Source organism: Salmo trutta, chromosome 25 (genome assembly GCF_901001165.1).
Source record: "Salmo trutta chromosome 25, fSalTru1.1, whole genome shotgun sequence".
NCBI classification, from domain to species: domain Eukaryota; kingdom Metazoa; phylum Chordata; class Actinopteri; order Salmoniformes; family Salmonidae; genus Salmo; species Salmo trutta.
The window spans coordinates 33,813,343-33,833,428 of record NC_042981.1 but is presented as its reverse complement, the minus strand read 5'-3'; the positions used below and the strand labels follow the sequence as shown (position 1 = coordinate 33,833,428).

Here is a 20,086-nt window from a genome sequence, read left to right as displayed (position 1 = left end):
TATACAAACAATAGTATGCAAGTATACACACCATGGGACCACGCAGCTGTCATACCGCTCAGGAAGGAGACTCGTTCTGTCTCCTAGAGATTAACATACTTTGGTGCAAAAAGTGCAAATCAATCCCAGAACAATAGCAAAGGACCTTGTGAAGATGCTGGAGGAAACAGGTACAAAAGTATCTATATCCACAGTAAAACGAGTCCTATATCAACATAACCTGAGAGGCCGCTCAGCAAGGAAGAAGCCACTGCTCCAAAACCACCATAAAAAAGCCAGACTACAATTTGGGGACAAAGATCGTACTTTTTGGAGAAATGTCCTCTGGTGTGATGAAACAAAAATAGAACTGTTTGGCCATAATGACCATCGTTATGTTTGGAGGAAAAAGGGGGAGGATTGCAAGCCAAAGAACACCATCCCAACCGTGAAGCATGAGGGTGGCAGCATCATGTTGTGGGGGTGCTTTGCTGCAGGAGGTGCTGCATGGCATCATGAGGGAGGAAAATTATGTGGATATATTGAAGCAACATCTCAAGACATCAGTCAGGAAGTTAAAGCTTGGTCGCAAATGGGTCTTCCAAATGGACAATGACCCCAAACATACTTCCAAAGTTGTGGCAAAATGGCCTAAGGACAACAAAGTCAAGGTATTGGAGTGGCCATCACAAAGACCTGACCTCAATCCTATAGAAAATTTGTGGGCAGAACTGAAAAAGCATGTGTGAGCAAGGAGGCCTACAAACCTGACTCAGTTACACCAGCTCTGTCAGGAGGAATGGGCCAAAATTTACCCAACTTATTGTGGGAAACTTGTGGAAGGCTACCAGAAATGTTTGACCCAAGTTAAACAATTTAAAGGCAATGCTACCAAATACTAATTGATTGTAAGTAAACGTCTGACCCACTGGGAATGTAATGAAAGAAATAAAAGCTGAAATAAATCATTCTCTGTACTATTATTCTGACATTTCACATTTTTAAACTAAAGTAGTGATCCTAACTGAGCTAAGACAGGGAATTTTTACGAGGTTTAAATGTCAGGAATTATGTAAAACTGAGTTTAAATGTGTTTGGCTAAGGTGTATGTAAACTTCCGACTTCAACTGTATATCGCTACTGAAACAGATATCGTTTTGCTTTGTTTTTGCAGATCTTTGGGGGAGAACATTCTTGTTTTTTTTATTTTTTATAGTTTATTTTCTGACCAGCACTGTCCCAGAGCTTGGGGAATTCTGTTGCTCATGCAGGAGTGGCAGGTGTGCGAGACAACTTTACCAGCGTCATAGCATACGTACCAGTAAAGCACTGTGACATTTGAAATACGAGTGATAGTGTAAATACTACGTAAAAAGCGTTTGTACACTACCGTTCAAAGGTTTGGGCTCACTTAGAAATGTCCTTCTTTTTGAAAGAAAAGCACATTTCTTGTCCATTTAAAATAACATAAAATTTATCAGAAATACAGTGTAAACATTGTTAATGTTGTAAATGACTATTGTAGCTGGAAACGGCAGATTTATAATGGAATATCTACATAGGCGTTGTCGTGTCTTTGGCTATGCCGGAGTAAGTGATATGACATGCTATTCTATAAAATCCTTTCTCTGTAATTAATATTACCTGATTCAGCTAATCATGTAAATGTAATTAACTAGAACGTCGTGGCACCATGAAAGAATTTTTATAGAGCTGTTATCTTCCGAATAAACTCTTAAAGACCTAGTAATATTTTACATCAATAGCAGTCAATATTAATCGTCACCTTATTTCAGTCTCATCTGAAAGTTGTAAATTCTTGGTTATCTTCACGAACCATGGCTAACAAGTTGAATCAGCAATACAAAATTGGGTTTAATTATTTATTTACTAAATACCTAACTAATCACACAGAATTACATATCCACAGAATGCAAATGATGTCATACAGAAAACGTCCCTGGTGGACGAAGCCGACATGACGGCTGGTTACACAAAGGGAAGGGGGTTGGGTTTGAGTGAAAGAGCCGGAAGACTGAGGAACAAAGGGAGAAGCTGTGCTATCGTAAATACAGTATCTTATGCATTCTAAATTACCGCCCATTTGGAAAAGGAAAATGCAATAAATATTTACTCTGAGCTGCGCGTCGGTAGGTTGGTCGTAGATGCTGGCCGTGTTGGCCAACAGAGATCTTGCTGTCCTCGGAAGAACGTCACTGGTGGTAAATTTGATACGTTGTAGTATCGTTGTTGTTTGTTAGACTGGATACGTCGTCCGTCCTTTCCTAGCCCATGTTTACAGCGGCCGCTGCTAACGCAATGGCTAGGATGTCTCACTTCTTTAGTGAATAAGAGTTCAAAGTTCATACCATTCACAACCAAAGCTCACGCTGAGGTTGGCTTAGTTCTGTAGTTGACATGTTAGTCCTTTTTAACGTATGGACCGTCGTCCTATCGTCCTCAGAACAGAAGGTTACATTTTCGTCAAGGGCTTATATAGTGGAGGGAGAGAAGGGTGTGTTTCATAGTTTATAACCCATGTTTCTTCACAGGGGCGGGCCACTGATTGAGCAGGGCTCTAACCTTATATGAAAACCCAATTCTCTCATTTGGAAGCTAAAATTACATTTAATCTTTTCACAAATAGTTTCATATTCAAACATTTCAATTGCACAACAATTCCATGTGAATCTGATAACTAGAATGTGTAGACTTTCCCAGATACAGTTTAATGTCGTCCTGTCAACAGTCATAATGTCTCAGATGACAACCGAACAGACATCATATTCATTAAGTACCAACGCATATTTTCAACTGGTTCTATTACCGAAATATGGTTCCTTTCCCCCCACTTGTTTGATGTTCCCAGACTCTCTATATTTAACAAAGGCTATTCAAGAGTCCTTCAGTAGAGTCAGAGAGAGAGGGAAGGGAGAAAGTTATTTATGGGGGGTCATAAACCTTACCCACAGGCCAATGTCATGACAGCGTACAGAGGCCCATTATCAGCAACCATCACTCCTGTGTTCCAATGGCATGTTGCGTTAGCTAATCCAAGATTATCATTTTAAAAGGCTAATTGATCATTAGAAAACCCTTTTGCAATTATGTTAGCACAGCTGAAAACTGTTGTACTGATTAAAGAAGCAATAAAACTGGCTTTCTTTAGACTAGTTGAGTATCTAAAGCATCAGCATTTGTGTTTTCGATTACAGGCTCAAAATGGCCAGAAACAAATAACTTTCTTCTGAGAAATGAAGGCTATTCCATGCGAGAAATTGCCAAGAAACTGAAGCTCTCGTACAACGCTGTGTACTACTCCCTTCAGAGAAGAGCGCAAACTGGCTCTAACCAGAATAGAAAGAGTGGGAGGCCCCGGTGCACAACTGAGCAAGAGGACAAGTACATTAGAGTGTCTAGTTTAGAAACAGATGCCTCACAAGTCCTCAACTGGCAGCTTCATTGAACAGTACCCACAAAACACCAGTCTCAACGTCAACAATGAAGAGGCGACTCCGGGATGCTGGCCTTCTAGGCAGAGTTGCAAAGAAAAAGCCATATCTCAGACTGGCCAATAAAAAGAAAATATTAAGACGGGCAAAAGAACACAGACACTTGACAGAGGAACTCTGCCTAGAAGGCCAGCATTTTGTACACCCAGTGTATTTAAGCCAGTCTAAATGCAAGACAAACAGTGGACTGATGAGCCAGACCTGAACTGTAGAAATCTGTAATTTGGAGCGAGAGGAAGATTAATCTTAGCACTGCCGATTAGAGGAGAAAGAAATCTACCCATAACTACAGAGACATAAAACATCTCTCTCTCCTCTGTCTCGCTCTCTCCCCCCCCACTCTCTCTTATACACACAATCACTCTATACTTCTACTTCTCTGTCTCTCTATCCACCCTTCTCTCTCTCACTCTCTCTTTCCATCTGGCTCAATGCTAAAAGGCAGATACTATTTTCATTCTGTCCTGCTGTTTGTCGGCTTTCAGCACAAATAAGGCAATACAAAATACCCCAGTGAGTGTTGTTGTTTGTGGGAGAAATGAGCCATCAGCTATCAGAAAGTCATTGGCCATTATGATACACAGAGTGAATGTACATCCACTATACACCATTAGTGATTGTATTTGAAGTCTATCTGAATCCAAAGCATAGGGGAGGGTATGTGGAATCTCTGGATTCAATTCACCAATTTAGACAGAGCTACAGTAGCATTTTCCCTCTAATCTCCACAAAAATGGGGACAGCTTCAAAACAGGAGCAATTCCCGACCTACTCTAACACTTTTCACAAGCGACTGCAAAAACATTTGAATGTACCTCGATACAACTGACGCTGGGATTAAATGTAAAAACAATAAATTGGCTGTGTGAGGGACGACGTGCAAGGACATTTTTATCTGTCGCTAATGGCCGCATGGCGTCCTGCTCCTCATGGCTGATTGGCTGGGGCATATAGAACAGTATGGTAATAAAAATAACAAATGAGAACAGGCCATTAGAGTCATTGACGAGCGCAGGGTTCCCACTAATTAATTGATCCTGAAACTTCATGTATTCTGCAGCAGGAGGAACCTTAATTAATCAGCCTCCATACATCTCCTGGCAGCTGCACCGTACCGCCGTCCTCTTTTCTCTCCATGGATGGATGGAGGAGAGGGAGGACTTTGAAGAGCAGCCTTCAACATTTCAAAATGCCGTTCAAAGAGCCACTGGCCCCCACCGCCGGCCCCCACCGTCCTCCACAAGCCCCCACCATGGGCCCCCACCAGCCCCGGCCCCTATCTTCTCTGACTTTCCGGGTGTAATTGATGTGTCCCTCTCAGCCATCCGTCAGGCTGACCAGCGCTCAGTACATTATCCCCCCAGACAGCCATCAGGTTCCTAAGTGATTCCAGCGGCTCAAAGTGTTCCTCACCAGGGCAGAAACACGCCTCAATCAATGCCATAAATTACCCCGGCTAATTCCATGCAGTCAATAGCCACGGCACAGAGGTGATGGGAGCCCATCTGGGAGAGTGAGATCCAACATTTTATGGTGCGGGAAGAAACTAAGAAAACGGGTAACGTCATACTTCATAGGTTAAATGAACGAACAGAAGAGAGGAAAGAGCTTCAGTCAACCTTTCTTTGAATGAGAAGCTCTGAAAGTAGCAGTGGAAAGAAACGGCTAGCAGAAAGGACAGAGGTCTTCACCAATGGAAGAATGGACGCTGGCCACAGCCACTTTTCCACTCCAGTGTAATGATTGGATTCTATTAACTTGGCTGAGGCGAGTCAGTTTGTCAGAACAAGCAGCAGCAGCCACTGGTAATAGTTCCTCCCTGGTTTGTTGACACATTTTACCTCTTTCATTTCACAGACAATCTCTCTCTCTCCCCCCCTCCTCTCCAACACATCAAACGCTAATGTTTCCTTCAAATTCCTTTTCCTTTCTGTCTGCCAACTTTGACATCACAGGAAATTACAGTGGAATTGGCAGCCTTTTTACTTTCAAGTTCATTCCACTTCCAAAGACATACCTGTCTAGTCCTGTCATCAGACAGGTCCTTCTGCCTGGCTCCCTGCACAGTTTGTTCTGCCTCCTGTGGACCAATGCTGCCTCTGTCACATCACTGACACACAAAGACACACACACACACACACACACACACACACACACACACAAACACTTAATTGAACACAGCTCCACATTTGCTTGAGGGCGGAAGCTTTCTTTCAGAGATAAAACATAGTTCAGTTGTGCTTTAAGGAGAGGTGGGAGAGACAAAACATTTACATTGACGCCACACTGCTGGGTTACTGTGTGAGCCTGCTGAGGAGAGCTGGAGCTGTGTATGCGTGCGTGTGTGTGCGTGTGTGTGTGTGTGTGTGTGTGTGTGTGTGTGTGTGTGTGTGTGTGTGTGAGAGAGAGTGATTTAATACCTGTAGGAGCTCCCAGTCCTTTCCCAGCATCTCACTGGAGTGCTCCAGGCTAAGGGGTGGTCATGGCAGCTCTACCCCCCCAGGGAGAGGACTAAACCTGGGATAGAACTCATCTACACGCCTGTCACTGTTCCAGACAACAGCGATTAACCACACACAGACACTTATACAGGAGACAGAAAAGCATCCCTGCCACAGCAGGCCCAGTCGCACCGTCACTGGGAAAAGGAGAGAGGGGATCGATGTTCTGGGGCCATGAATTGTAAAGGTAAACCCCTAGCCAACCTATCCACTACAATGCATAGTGGGATGGAGTACTGATACAAGCAGTAACCTTGATGGTGAACCCACACTCAGCCTAGACACAACACACAGACACACAGACACACAGACACACAGACACACGATACATGACAGCCACTAGGGCATCCTGGGTGCCACCGACGCAGGCCTGTGACATCACGTTGCCTGGCAACCATCCAGCACGCCTGTCTACAGCACGCCAAGCCCTCTGCCTGCCGGGAGCACAATGCATCATGGGGGATAGACAGTCAGAGGCTTGTCATGTAGCAGTACATCACAGACAGCCCTGGCTCCAGCACCAATCAGAGACAAGATGCTCTCTTTTGCTCTTTGACCCTCTCTCTCATCGCCTAGTCTCCATTTGTCTTGCTCTTCATCCTGTAAAGATGAATCTGATGATTCAAATGCTTCCATGTCTCCAGATATAAACTCATTACTTTCAGTTGGTTATATTTCAGAAATATTTCAGATATCGTAATTTCCGGACTATAAGCCGCAACTTTTTTCCCACGCTTTGAACCTCGCGGCTTAAACAATGACGCGGCTAATATATGGATTTGTCCCGCTTTCAATAAAAAAAACACATTCTGTGACGTGCTCAGTTTTTTGGCGGCATGACTTCCCATCATTCTGATTACGGTAGTCATTTTGTCACCCTCATCATGGCAAAGACACGGAGAAATGCATATGATGCAGCTTTCAAGTTGAAGGCGATTGATCTGGCTGTTGGAAAAGGAAATAGAGCTGCTGCACGGGAGCTTGGTCTTAATGAGTCGATGATAAGACGTTGGAAACAGCAGCGTGAGGAATTGACTCAGTGCAAAAAGACAACTAAAGCTTACTGCTAATTTTTTTTTTTGTTACAAGCCGTGTTTCGTTAAAGCCTATTTATTTTTGTTACAAGCCGTGTTTCATTAAAGCCTATTTATTTTTGTTACAAGCCGTGTTTCATTAAAGCCTATTTATTTTTGTTACAAGCCGTGTTTCGTTAAAGCCTATTTATTTTTGTTACAAGCCGTGTTTCATTATTATTTTTTTTATTTATTTCACCTTTATTTAACCAGGTAGGCAAGTTGAGAACAAGTTCTCATTTACAATTGCGACCTGGCCAAGATAAAGCAAAGCAGTTCGACAACATACAAAAACACAGAGTTACACATGGAGTAAAACAACATACAATCAATGATGCAGTAGAAAAAAATAAGACTATATACAATGTGAGCAAATGATGTGAGATAATGGAGGTAAAGGCAAAAAAATGCCATGGTGGCAAAGTAAATAAAGTATGGCAAGAAAAAACACTGGAATGGTAGATTTGTAGTTTGAAGAAAGTTAAAAGTTAAAATATAAATAATATGGTGCAAAGGAGCAAAATAAATAAAATAAATAAATACAGTAGGGGAAAAGGTAGTAGTTTGGGCTCAATTAAAGATGGGCTATGTACAGGTGCAGAGATCTGTGAGCTGCTCTGACAGCTGGTGCTTAAAGCTAGTGAGGGAGATAAGTGTTTCCAGTTTTAGAGATTTTTGTAGTTCGTTCCAATCATTGGCAGCTGAGAACTGGAAGGAGAGACGACCAAAGGAGGAGTTGGCTTTAGGGGTGACCAGAGAGATATACCTGCTGGAGCGCGTGCTACAGGTGGGTGCTGCTATGGTGACCAGTGAGCGGAGATAAGGGGGGACTTTACCTAGCAGGGTCTTGTAGATGACCTGGAGCCAATGTGTTTGGCGACGATGATGAAGTGAAGGCCAGCCAACGAGAGCATACAGGTCGCAGTGGTGGGTTGTATATGGGGCTTTGGTGACAAAACGGATGGCACTGTGATAGACTGCATCCAGCTTGTTGAGTAGGGTATTGGAGGCTATTTTGTAAATGACATCGCCGAAGTCGAGGATTGGTAGGATGGTCAGTTTTACGAGGGTATGTTTGGCAGCATGAGTGAAGGATGCTTTGTTGCGAAATAGGAAGCCAATTCTAGATTTCACTTTGGATTGGAGATGATTGATGTGAGTCTGGAAGGAGAGTTTACAGTCTAACCAGACACCTAGGTATTTGTAGTTGTCCACAAATTCTAAGTTAGAACCGTCCAGAGAAGTTATGCTGGATGGGCGGGCAGGTGCAGGCAGCGATCGGTTGAAGAGCATGCATTTAGTTTTACTTGTGTTTAGGAGCAGTTGGAGACCACGGAAGGAGAGTTGAATGGCATTGAAGCTCGTCTGGAGGGTTGTTAACACAGTGTCCAAAGAAGGGCCAGAAGTATACAGAATGGTGTCGTCTGCGTAGAGGTGGATCAGAGATTCACCAGCAGCAAGAGCGACATCATTTATGTATACAGAGAAAAGAGTTGGCCCAAGAATTGAACCCTGTGGTACCCCCATAGAGACTGCCAGAGGTCCAGACAGTAGGCCCTCCGATTTGACACACTGAACTCTGTCAGAGAAGTAGTTGGTGAACCAGGCGACGCAATCGTTTGAGAAACCAAGGCTACTAAGTCTGCCGATGAGGATGTGGTGATTAACAGAGTCAAAAGCTTTGGCCAGGTCAATGAATACGGCAGCACAGTAATGTTTCTTATCGATGGCGGTTACGATGTCGTTTAGGACCTTGAGCGTGGCTGAGGTGCACCCATGACCAGCTCTGAAACCAGATTGCATAGCGGAGAGGGTGCGGTGGGATTCAAAATAGTCGGTAATCTGTTTGTTGACTTGGCTTTCGAAGACCTTAGAAAGGCAGGGTAGGATGGATATAGGTCTGTAGCAACTTGGGTCAAGAGTGTCACCTCCTTTGAAGAGGGGGATGACAGCAGCTGCTTTCCAATCTATGGGAATCTCAGACGACACGAAAGAGAGGTTGAACAGGCTAGTAATAGGGGTTGCAATAATTTCGGCAGATAATTTTAGAAAGAAAGGGTCCAGATTGTCAAGCCCAGCTGATTTGTAGGGGTCCAGATTTTGCAGCTCTTTCAGAACATCAGCTGAATGGATTTGGGAGAAGGAGAAATGGGGGAGGCTTGGGCGAGTAGCTGTGGGGGGTGCAGTGCTGTTGAATGCAGTAGGGGTAGTTAGGTGGAAAGCATGGCCAGCCGTAGAAAAATGCTTATTGAAATTCTCAATTATAGTGGGCTTATCGGTGGTGACAGAGTTTCCTATCCTCAGTGCAGTGATAAAGCCTATTTATTTTTGTTACGAGCCGTGTTTCGTTAAAGCCTATTTATTTTTGTTACAAGCCGTGTTTCGTTAAAGCCTATTTATTTTTGTTGCAAGCCGTGTTTCGTTAAAGCCTATTTATTTTTGTTACAAGCCGTGTTTCGTTAAAGCCTGTGTAAAGTTCATTTGTTTCAATGTACCGGTAGGCACCTGCAGCTTATAGACATGTGCGGCTTATTTATGTTCAAAATAATGCTTTTTTTAAAATTCAGTGGGTGCGGCTTATATTCACGTGCGCTTAATAGTCCGGAAATTACGGTAATTAAAACATTTAGAAATACGCTTCCCTTGGCCATAGCGAGGGATAACAGCTCATTTTATTTGTCTGATTATTCTGCGTGGCGTCTCTGTGATATCTGCTGGCCCTATGGTCTTTCACTCCGTTTTTAATAGCTTTCATTTTCAAAAGAAATTTGGGCCAGGACGATACCAATATCGCGACCCTCGTTAGTATCGTAGCAAGGAAGTAAAACACAAAGCGGATTTAACTTCTTTAGGAAAACAGCCCTAATGTTGGAAACAAACATTATGTTGTCATCCAGTCACATGTATTTATTTTCCAAGCTATAGCAAACCATTTTTGCCATGAAAATAAATATTGCGATACAGGTATTGTCCCGGCTCTAGTGTGCCCGTCCACTACCCACTCATGTATATGTGTGTGAGGGCTAGCCTGTGTACGTGTGTTTTTTCACAAAATCCCTCTCCTCTGCTAGAGTAGGTCTCTGATGCCTGTGTGTATGTGGCAGCCCGGTCACTACAAAAAGATGGTGATTTCGGACGCTCGAAAAGGTCCCGAAAATGTTGATTATATGCCTCCCTCGGCGCTCACCCCGACAAAAATGTCAACGATTGCCTGGCACTGATGATCGCAGCCGGAGCTCACTGCTTAGATCACTGCGCCTCCGCAATTCACAATGCTCTACCAAGCCGTGATACTACTCAATGATAGTTGATGGAAACAGCGGGTTGATTTAACCCTAACCTTAACCACTCGGGATTAATACCTAAACTTAACCCTCTGAGTTGTTTTAACCCAGTAACTACCCAGAGTTAACCCTGTAACCACGCGGAATTAATGCATCAAAAATAGACGTTCATCCATAATACGTCGACTTTCGAAGGGAAACTATGAGATCTTGTTGTATGTGGAGCCGAAGTGTGCTGATGTCATCGGAGCGAGCCAGAAGCAGCCTACAGCAAGGAAGTCTCTGACGTGGTCTCTGCGCACACACACAACACACACACACACACACACACACACACACACACACGCGCTGGATAGACCCTAGGGTCCAGCTATAATCAGGGACAACAATGAGAATAACATAGTGTAGAGCTAATATTGAACATGAGAATGGGAGAGTAAATAATGAAAACAGTCTAAACGACACAGTTCATAAAGCAGTCTACACTGCTTTATGAACAGTGTGGATTACTGGGTAGTACTGTGTACAGCATTTACTTCAGACTACAATGGGTCTGGCCTCCCGAGTGGCGCAGTGGTCTAAGGCTGTGCCACTAGAGATTCTGGGTTCGAGTCCAGACTCTGTCGCAGCCGGCCGCGACCGGGAGACCCATGGGGCGGCGCACAATTGGCAAAGCGTCGTCTGGGTTAGGGGAGGGTTTGGCCTGCAGGGATGTCCTTGTCCCATCGCGCACTAGTGGCGGGCCTGGCGCAGTGCAAGCTGCCACGGTCACCAGGTGTATAGTGCTTCCTCAGATACATTGGTGTGTCTGGCTTCCGGGTTAAGTGGACATTGTGTCAAGAAGCAGTGCGGCTTGGTTGGGTTGCCTTTTGGAGGACGCACGGCTCTCGACCTTTGCCTCTCCCGAGTCTGTACGGGAGTTGCAGCGATGAGACAAGACTGAAACTACCAATTGGATACCACGAAATTGGGGAGAAAAAGGGGTAAAAAAATTTATAATAATGCATTGGGTCTGAGTGTGTGGGTGCGCATGTGTGCATACATTTTTTATATAAATGTAATCAGAAAGAATGAAGTCTGTCTGTCCTCTTCAATATCATCTGTCCTCTCACTATGTGGGCAACAAAACTTGGCGAGACACATTAAAACTCAGACCATCAGGCCAGGTTAAATATAGCAGTACAGCAGGGGGACGAGCGCATTCTACCCAGAATAGACTGGCCTGCTTTCAACCAACCAACCAAACTGACTGAGCCATTGTCCTAGTCTCTGTATTGAGATATACAGTATCTCTAACTCACTACACACATGCATGTACGTAGACCCCCACACATGCATGTACGCACACATACAAACAAACACACACACACTCTTACACCTGTCGTGACTTGACTTTAACATTCATCTGAAGACTGTTATTTATCTAATTAACTAACTATTTTTAATTGTTACCCAATTATATTAATCATGTAACAATTAACTCATTAGGATCTGGGGCACCACGAGAGCGGTTCTTTAAGAGTTACCATCTCCCAAATTTAACTCTAAAAGGTCTTTACCAATCACATCTTAATAATCATAACCTCGTATAATATCACCATTCTGAACAGTCATAACCTCCTTGCATCTGCAAAAACTCGAGCCTTACTTATTATTCAGTACTACACAAATTGGTTTAATAATTTTTTTACTTACTAATTCAATGGGAACACAGGATAAATACACACACCTTGCACCGGTTATTGACTAGAGACTTAATATGCTGAAAACAACAGGTCCCTAGTGGAATGACAACAACATGGCTGCTTGTTTAAAGAAGAGAGGGAGAGAGAGGGACAGAGCCACTTAACATTGGTACATTCAGAAACTACTCTCACCTACAGTAACCATTTACTTCGCACACAAATCGCCACCCGCTTTGAGTAAGAAATCATGAATGTATTTACATGAAATGCCTGGGTTCACCGGGGATCTCTCGGTGAACAGGGCAGCCTTGGAAAGGGGGTTGGGCCTTTTTGTGGCACGCTTGTAAGGCTCTGATTGTCCAAAATGGTTCCAACAAGTCTTCTACTGTTGTTCTCTTTTGTAGTTGTCCGGTATCCGATGACTTGTCGTGTAGTCCTGAACAGAACTACAGAGTTGAATTTCCTTCCATTCGCTCTTGAAGATGCTTCTTTTAAGATAGGCTAGCCAGCCGTGTCGATGGTTTGAGCAGAGTAACAGGATGGCCCTTCTTAAATTCGCTTTCTAAGATACTTTACTTAGGACAGCTAGTCAGCCGTGCCAATGATTGTCCAGGAGGTGAGTTTATCATCTCCACCTTGTTTTGAGATTCAAAGTAGAAACCACTTTAAACATGCAGATGCAGCTCCACGTTTTTCTGGCCTGGTGTGTTTTTTTCTTAACACATAATTTATACAGTTTGTTGGAAAGAAGCGGTTCTGGCAGGCTGGCACGCTCCCTGACCTCACTCCGGGCGGTAACTACTCACTGTGAAAAGTTAGGTAAAACAATTATCTCTTATAGCTTCTCAAATCACATCCCACTCTTAACAAAAACACATTCAAAATTGTTCATATATACATGCACAACGTGGAGTATGGAAACGTAACATTTTTAATGACATCACAAAAGAACAAACAAAATTACATTTGTGTTCTTTAGATCGCCTCTGACCGTTCCCCACGTTCTATGTTAGAAATATTGTTCCAGCATTCGCTTTTGAACGTGTTAGAGTTTCAGCGGGAAAAAGTCTGTTGAAACAGAGCGCAGGGTTGAATCTTCTCCCTTGATTTACAACAGGGCGTGAGTTGTTAACCCCCACTAGTTATTTGCTTCCCCCTCTAGGGTGAGAGGGGGTCTGATTGAAGTTATTCATTGCAAAACTGATCTGACCTATTTGGATTCTCGTGGACAGTCATGACACACCAAATAGGATTAGCGTGTGTTATACAGGGAAACACATAATTGTTTTGAACACTGAATCATTGTCTGAGTGAAGTGAAACTCTGGGCTGTGCGATACAGATTTTGACTGTTGCTAGAATGACTTCCCAGTACTGGGTTTGGTTTCATCACACTACAGACACTACAGCCCATTTCAGAGCGAGACAATGGGGAACGCATTGATGAACACCGCTGACAATTCCAGATGCCAGCCAAGGAAATAAGAGCGGTGGCACTGCATGGCACTTTGGGCTAAATCTGAAATGAAACACAAAAGATAGTGTTCCAAATGAGAAACAAATATCCCTTGTAATGCTACTTATGACAACTGTGACAGGTCCTGTAATCTATTGTACAGAGGATGCTTTCTCAATCACACTGAGATACTTACTAGTCAATCTCACACACTACTGTACCATGACATGATACGCTCAGAGAACACAGCATGGTTTCGTAGTAAAGTACACTCAAATCAAGTGTCAACCATCAGGGAGGGAAAAAAAAAAATCCTGGTACGTCGCATGGTGGTCCTAGGGAGCAAACTCCTGGGCCTAGTGAGCAAACTCAAGTGTGCAACAAAACAGTAGCACAATTTTAAAGCATCTTCCTCATATGGACATAGTGTACATACCTGCTGTTGAGGGTACTGCATCCCGCCCATGCCCGCCTGGCCCCTCCCCTGCATTCCCATTGGGTATCTGTGTGTAGCGGGCGATCCGTATGGCTGGCTGGGGTAGGGCCCGCCCTGCTGCTGAGAGTAGGGGTTGTTGCCCATCCCGTAGAGATGGGAGCGCTTCATAGCCATGAAGTCCACGGAAGCCACCTAGGGGGAACACAGGAGAAGGGACAGAAAAGGGTTAGTGCCACTTTTTATAGCAATACTTTTAGAAAATCTATTCATACCATATGCAGTTAAGAGCGCACCAAAATACATGATTCACTGTCAAATCTCTCCAGGGGGTTGATGCCCCTGGGCCTAGACCTCCCTACAAAGGGTTCTCTGGCTGAATCTAGTCCATATCCAGAACTGGTTAGTGGACTACAGGGGTATAATATAACAGTAATATCAAATACTTCTGTTTGTCAAATACCCTTCTTCTGTTTGAACAACTGTTACACAGCACACTGAACCTGAAAAGAGAGAGGTGCCAGGAGCAATCTATTCCTTTCAAGTATTTCACATTCACATTTACAGGTTCTTTTCTGGATCCCGGTGAGTTAACGGGAAAATCGTAGCCAAAATGTCAGGCTGTTAATCCGTCACCTGTATTGTGGATTCGTGAGCAAGGCAGATTATGTGTAGTGTGATGTCTCCTCTCCGCTGTGCTGCATCATGGATGATTTATGACATGTGTTCCCGCTGTCTGTCTCAGACAGACATGGGGCTACGTGTGGCTCATCTCCTGCCTCCATCAACAATAGCTTCACATCTCCACTCAATAAGGCCTGAACCAACCCTGTTGGGAGAAGCAGAATTGCACATGCTGCCTGGCTGCTAATCAAGGGACAATATCCAGGAGACATGTCACGGAGCAAATACCAAGGCATTCATTCAGTTGGGGAAAGTTATACAATGTTTTTTCAAACACTTTTATGTAGTAAATGCAATATGTCATAAAAAATCATATAAAAAAATAAGTCAATAGTCTGTGAGAAGGGAGTGATGGATGGTGTTTTCTGTTGCCTGCTCTTTGTAGCTTGTTCTGCAACCAATCACCTCTCCAACTAACCACACATTTGCCAAAACCACTGACTGTACCCACAGACTAAGGACCACGACCAGCGACTCCCCCTGCCTGTTGACCACAGTGACCACATATCGAAAAGAGATATGCTACTGAATATGTTGTATAAGTATGTGGAGCAAAGCCCGGAAAACTGTTACTACAGCACGTGTAGGCAAGACAAACACATTTTCACAATTTCACGACTATTTATCAAAATCAACCAATCACAGCGTGTTTCTGGGCTCATTCAGTCGATCGGACCTAACGAAGTAGATTCAATGTTGAAAAATAATGTTAAAAGAATATGAAATGTCCACATTAATAATGGATTAGCTGAAATATGTCGAGAGTTTTTGAAGAACAAAAATTGAAAATGACTGTCAACACATACGGATCTGATTTGTGTTCAGATTACTAGTATTTTGCTCAATTAGTACCTTATAAACTGCACACGTGTCAACATTAGTCAAGTGTCCACTTGAAGCTGGAATTGATGAGCTTGTTCTTCTATAATCAATAGCACAAACAAATGAATCACTCACATTGATATTGTGTGAGAACCAATGGAACTGGGATGATTCGCTGCCTTTACATGTGCCATTCGTGCTCTTCTAAAAGACAAACCACAACGAACGTTGGTATACTACCCAGCGATAGACGAGAACCAACTATCCATTTAGCAACTCATCTCCTTGTGGGAAGATGTTTACGGTAGATGGCCAATATGAAAAAGGAAACAGCACTTTTTTTTACTGGATAATTTCCACGAATCATCTCTCCACAGGTCGTTCTAAATAGTGGAAGGGCTCTCATTTGAGTGACAGCTTGACTGTCAAATCCGTATATTTACATGTGGCCAGCAACTTTTAGAAAAGGGAGCTCCCCGTTTTTTCCTTGCTATTTGAAAATGACAACTGCTTTCTAAGTCCTGTGACAGACAGGCGCGTACAACAAAATGAACGGTACCAAACCAAAGATATTAATATGTTTAAAGCAAACTGTTTAGTTTTATCTTGAACATAAACTGGTATATTAACATCAACAATCTGAGGTAATTTCACTCAATTGTATGAGGTAAAAAATGTGACCATATGTAAGGTGGTAACACAAACTGTCCACATTAGGGAAATTAGCACATTATAAAATAATTTTATATGGCAAAATAATGTCAATTTTGGATAATATTATATGTTGCCCACTCACAAACTATTGCAGCAATTACATCTATTTCCCACTCATTTAAACATTTAGAGAATGTCAAAAAAATACACTCTAACACAATATGTCTACTGTGTAACATCTGATTCCTACGACAATGTGATGTAAAGGTTTAAGGTTAAGAACCCATTATCTGGGTACCACATACACTGAACAAAAATATAAACGCAACATGCAACAATTTAAAAGATTTTACTGAGTTACAGTTCATATAAGGAAATCAGTCAATTGAAATAAATTCATTAGACCCTAATCTATGAATTTCACATGACTGGGCAGGGGTGCAGCCATGGTTGGGCCTGGGAGGGCATAGGCCCACCCACTTAACAGCCAGGCCCACCCACTGGGGAGCAAAGCCCAGCCAATCAACGTGATCTGCGGTTGTAAAGAAATGTGTGCACAAAACTTTTTGTGCATTTGCAACATTTCTGGGATCTTTTATTTCAGATCATGAAACATGAGACCAACACTTTACATGTTGCATTTATATTTTTAGATAAAGCCAAATAATCACACATACACGAGAACGATAAAAGCCTATTATATAAAGTACACCCAAATGTGTGAGGTTCAGAGTTTCATTTTTTTGGAACAATATTGTTTTGGAGGAATATCATTATCCACATGACCCTCTTTAAACCTAGAACACATAATAGCCACTTTGGGTACTTCTGTATCCTCCCTGCCTGTCTCCCTACCTGCAGCAGTGTGTCTGCCTTCCCCTCCCTGCCTGTCTCCCTACCTGCAGCAGTGTGTCTGCCTTCCCCTCCCTGCCTGTCTCCCTACCTGCAGCACTGTGTCTGCCTTCCCCTCCTTGCCTGCCTGCCTAACACTCCTATTAATTAGACAGGCAAATGGCTAAAGGGTACCGCTCTTCAATCCACACATCCAGGGCACCGTGCTGCTCACTCTGCTCCGATATGAGACACACTCAGGTCGCACCTTCCTCCCTCTCTCCCCTCTCCTCCACTCCCTCCCTCCTTCCACTCTCCTCCTCCGTTCATCTCAAGTGGGTCCCCTTTTCCCCAAAACGCTGAGTGCAACTTGAACAAATCTCCTCGTGTCACTTCCAAGTTCAAAATGCCACTGCTACACTAAGACGAAGAATTAGGGCTCCTGAGATTCGGGAAGGAAACACACACAGAAATAAATTGGAAGGAGACAGAGAAACGCTGAAACGTCTAAGAGTTACCTCTTAAAGTTACACCATAACTGCAAGCCATGGAGGCTGCAGCAACATAACTTGATTTACTGAACTGATTTTACATCTCCTAAAATGATTGAAATGTTTTTCCAATGCTGTCCTGTAAAGTTCCATCAAATGAGATGTCATCCCAAACTAGGCCTATGTCTGGGGATGAGTCAACTATATAGTTCATACTATACCGAACGACTACCGTCGATGAGGAACTTTTGTCCCTTGGAGAAACATCTGTACTTTTGAAAAGAGATGAATAATATGAATTGAATCATGTATTCGCCAAAAGGGACTGTAAATAAAACAGTCACAGGGAATGGAGTAAAATTGCTTTTATTTGTTCCAATGTATTTTCAGTTTTGTTCATCTGGGCATGCCATTCAATTGAGGTGTTAAGAGACAATACTAAATCTGAAATTCAATTGATGAACTCCCCTGCAGTTTCCAACTCTCGTGAGCTTATTGCAAAACAAAGCTATTAAGAAAGAACACGAGCAAAATTAGTATCGGGTGAAACCTGTTAAATTGCTTTTCAGACTTCTATTGACTCTGATTTTATGACTTCAAAATGGTTTCAGTCTTTCACTTTAATGTGCAAAGTTGTTAATCAGCAAAAACAAAACACTCGCCACAAAATAATGTGAAATGTGAATTATAAAACAACAGAATTTACTAATAAAAATTAAATAGACATAAAAGCAATATGATTTAATGGTTATTATTATAATTTCATTTTGAATGTGGGTACATAAATCAAAGATTTATTGGCTAATTTAACTGTTTGCCTCCTATACGCGGTGGTGGGATTGTGTGTGTGTGTGTGTGTGTGTGTGTGATTGTGTTTCTGTGTGTGTGTGTGTGTGATTGTGTTTCTGTGTGTGCGTGTGTGTGTGTGTGTCTGTCTGTGTGTGTGATTGTGTTTCTGTCTGTGTGTGTGTGTGTGTGTGTGTGTGTGTGTGTGTGTGATTGTGTTTCTGTGTGTGTGTGTGTGTGTGTGATTGTGTTTCTATGTGTGTGTGTGTGTGTGTGATTGTGTTTCTGTGTGTGCGTGTGTGTGTGTGTGTGTGTGTCTGTCTGTGTGTGTGATTGTGTTTCTGTGTGTGTGTGTGTGTGTGTGTGTGTGTGTGTGTGTGTGTGTGTGTGTGTGTGTGTGTGTGTGTGTGTGTGTGTGTGTCAGCCCAGCTCACAAACACACACCCACATGGATCCAACACTGCAGTCAGGCCAGTCACAGTGACCCTCCCTGTCCTGTCCTCCACACAGACGACCAAATCACCACCTCCCTCCAACAGAAAGATTGTCGCACCAGCCACAGCTGCTAACCTGTGTTTATCCTCTCTCCTCTGGCATGGGTTTGGTCCAAGGCTGAGCTGGATGGATGGTCCAGAGGGAGAGGAGCGAGGTCTGAGCCCACCCAGAGAAAAGCCCTGTTGGCTAGCTGTTGTTGGCTGCTCGGGTCCAGTCCCAAGCCTCACAGCATAGTGAGCATGTGTCCATACATCATACTGGATACCAGATTAATAACACTATGTGCACATCACAAGAAACAAAGAGAACCAATCACCGATGTTTAATGTAATTAGCTATACTGTAGACGGATATCATTCTCCATCCATTGCACCAAGCCCTGTCCCCTGAGAATTGACATGCAGACACAGAAACAACAGACAATCTGAATGACATCCTTTCCAAGTAAAGAAGCACAAAATCCGCCGCTTCCTATGAAACCACATAGCTGTGTTCCTGCAGTACAAAGCGCTGCGTTAGCCCGAAACACAGACGGTTACGGCCCGCTGTTTCATACTGAAGAGAACAGGGAGGAAGAGACTGCAGGGTTGGGGAGGGGAGGGGAGATCCACTTCCATATTAATGTGTGCAAATTCCCCACTCCTGCTGACTAAGATTAGAAAATTAATTTCATGGATGCAAAGACAATACCGATGTCATCAAGCGGAGAGGAGAGGAGCAGGCAGGTTAACTCTTCGTTGCCCAGTCACGATGACAGCAAAATACACAGTGAAGGATAATCTGACAGCAAATGTTGAATACATGCATTCTTTGGAATAAATACAGATAAAAGCTCTTGTCCAGTCTTTTACACAGTCACTGATATTGAACTACTAGCCTGAACGGTCTTGTGTCATGCATCTTCTAAAGTAATGTTACAGAGGGGCTCCGCACAACATTCAGCCTGTAACTGCACCGTACTCTGCTGGTAAACGGTTAAATAACCCGACAACAACATTGACCGTGTGGTCCACGTTCCCCGGCAGTGTAAAGAAGCAGAAGCTTTCCCAGGACTGAAAGTTTGTCGGTGAATCTTTCTAAATACAAAATCTCATTCCGCTTGACACATGAGACCTCGCCGCGCTGCAAAGCGTCGCTTTACAAATGTCAGCGGTGAGCGTGTGAATGGTCCGTGGGGAGTCGTGGCGGGGCAAATTGGCTTTGCTCAGCCCAACAGGCTCAGTTCTGGGTGGCACAGGCAGCTAGGTATGAAGGCCGGCTACGAATGAGAAGCATGAAATTATCACAGAGAGGGAGAGAGGGAGGGACAGAGAGAGGAGAGACTGAGAGAAGAAGAAAGACAGAGAAAGAGAGCCAGATAGATAGCGAGAGAGAGAATAGAACGAGATAGAAAGCGAGAGA

At 43.4% G+C, this 20,086-nt stretch overlaps 1 protein-coding gene across 5 annotated transcripts in view; it reads right to left on the bottom strand.

Moving 5' to 3' along the window:
- LOC115162467 (AT-rich interactive domain-containing protein 1B) overlaps positions 1 to 20,086 on the bottom strand; it is a 227,254-nt gene that overhangs the window by 182,397 nt on the left and 24,771 nt on the right. For all 5 annotated transcript variants that reach the window (XM_029713784.1, XM_029713786.1, XM_029713789.1 and 2 more), the window contains exon 2: positions 13,926 to 14,117. In XM_029713784.1, coding sequence (XP_029569644.1) covers positions 13,926 to 14,117 — 192 coding nt within the window. The remainder of the gene's footprint in view (positions 1 to 13,925; positions 14,118 to 20,086) is intronic.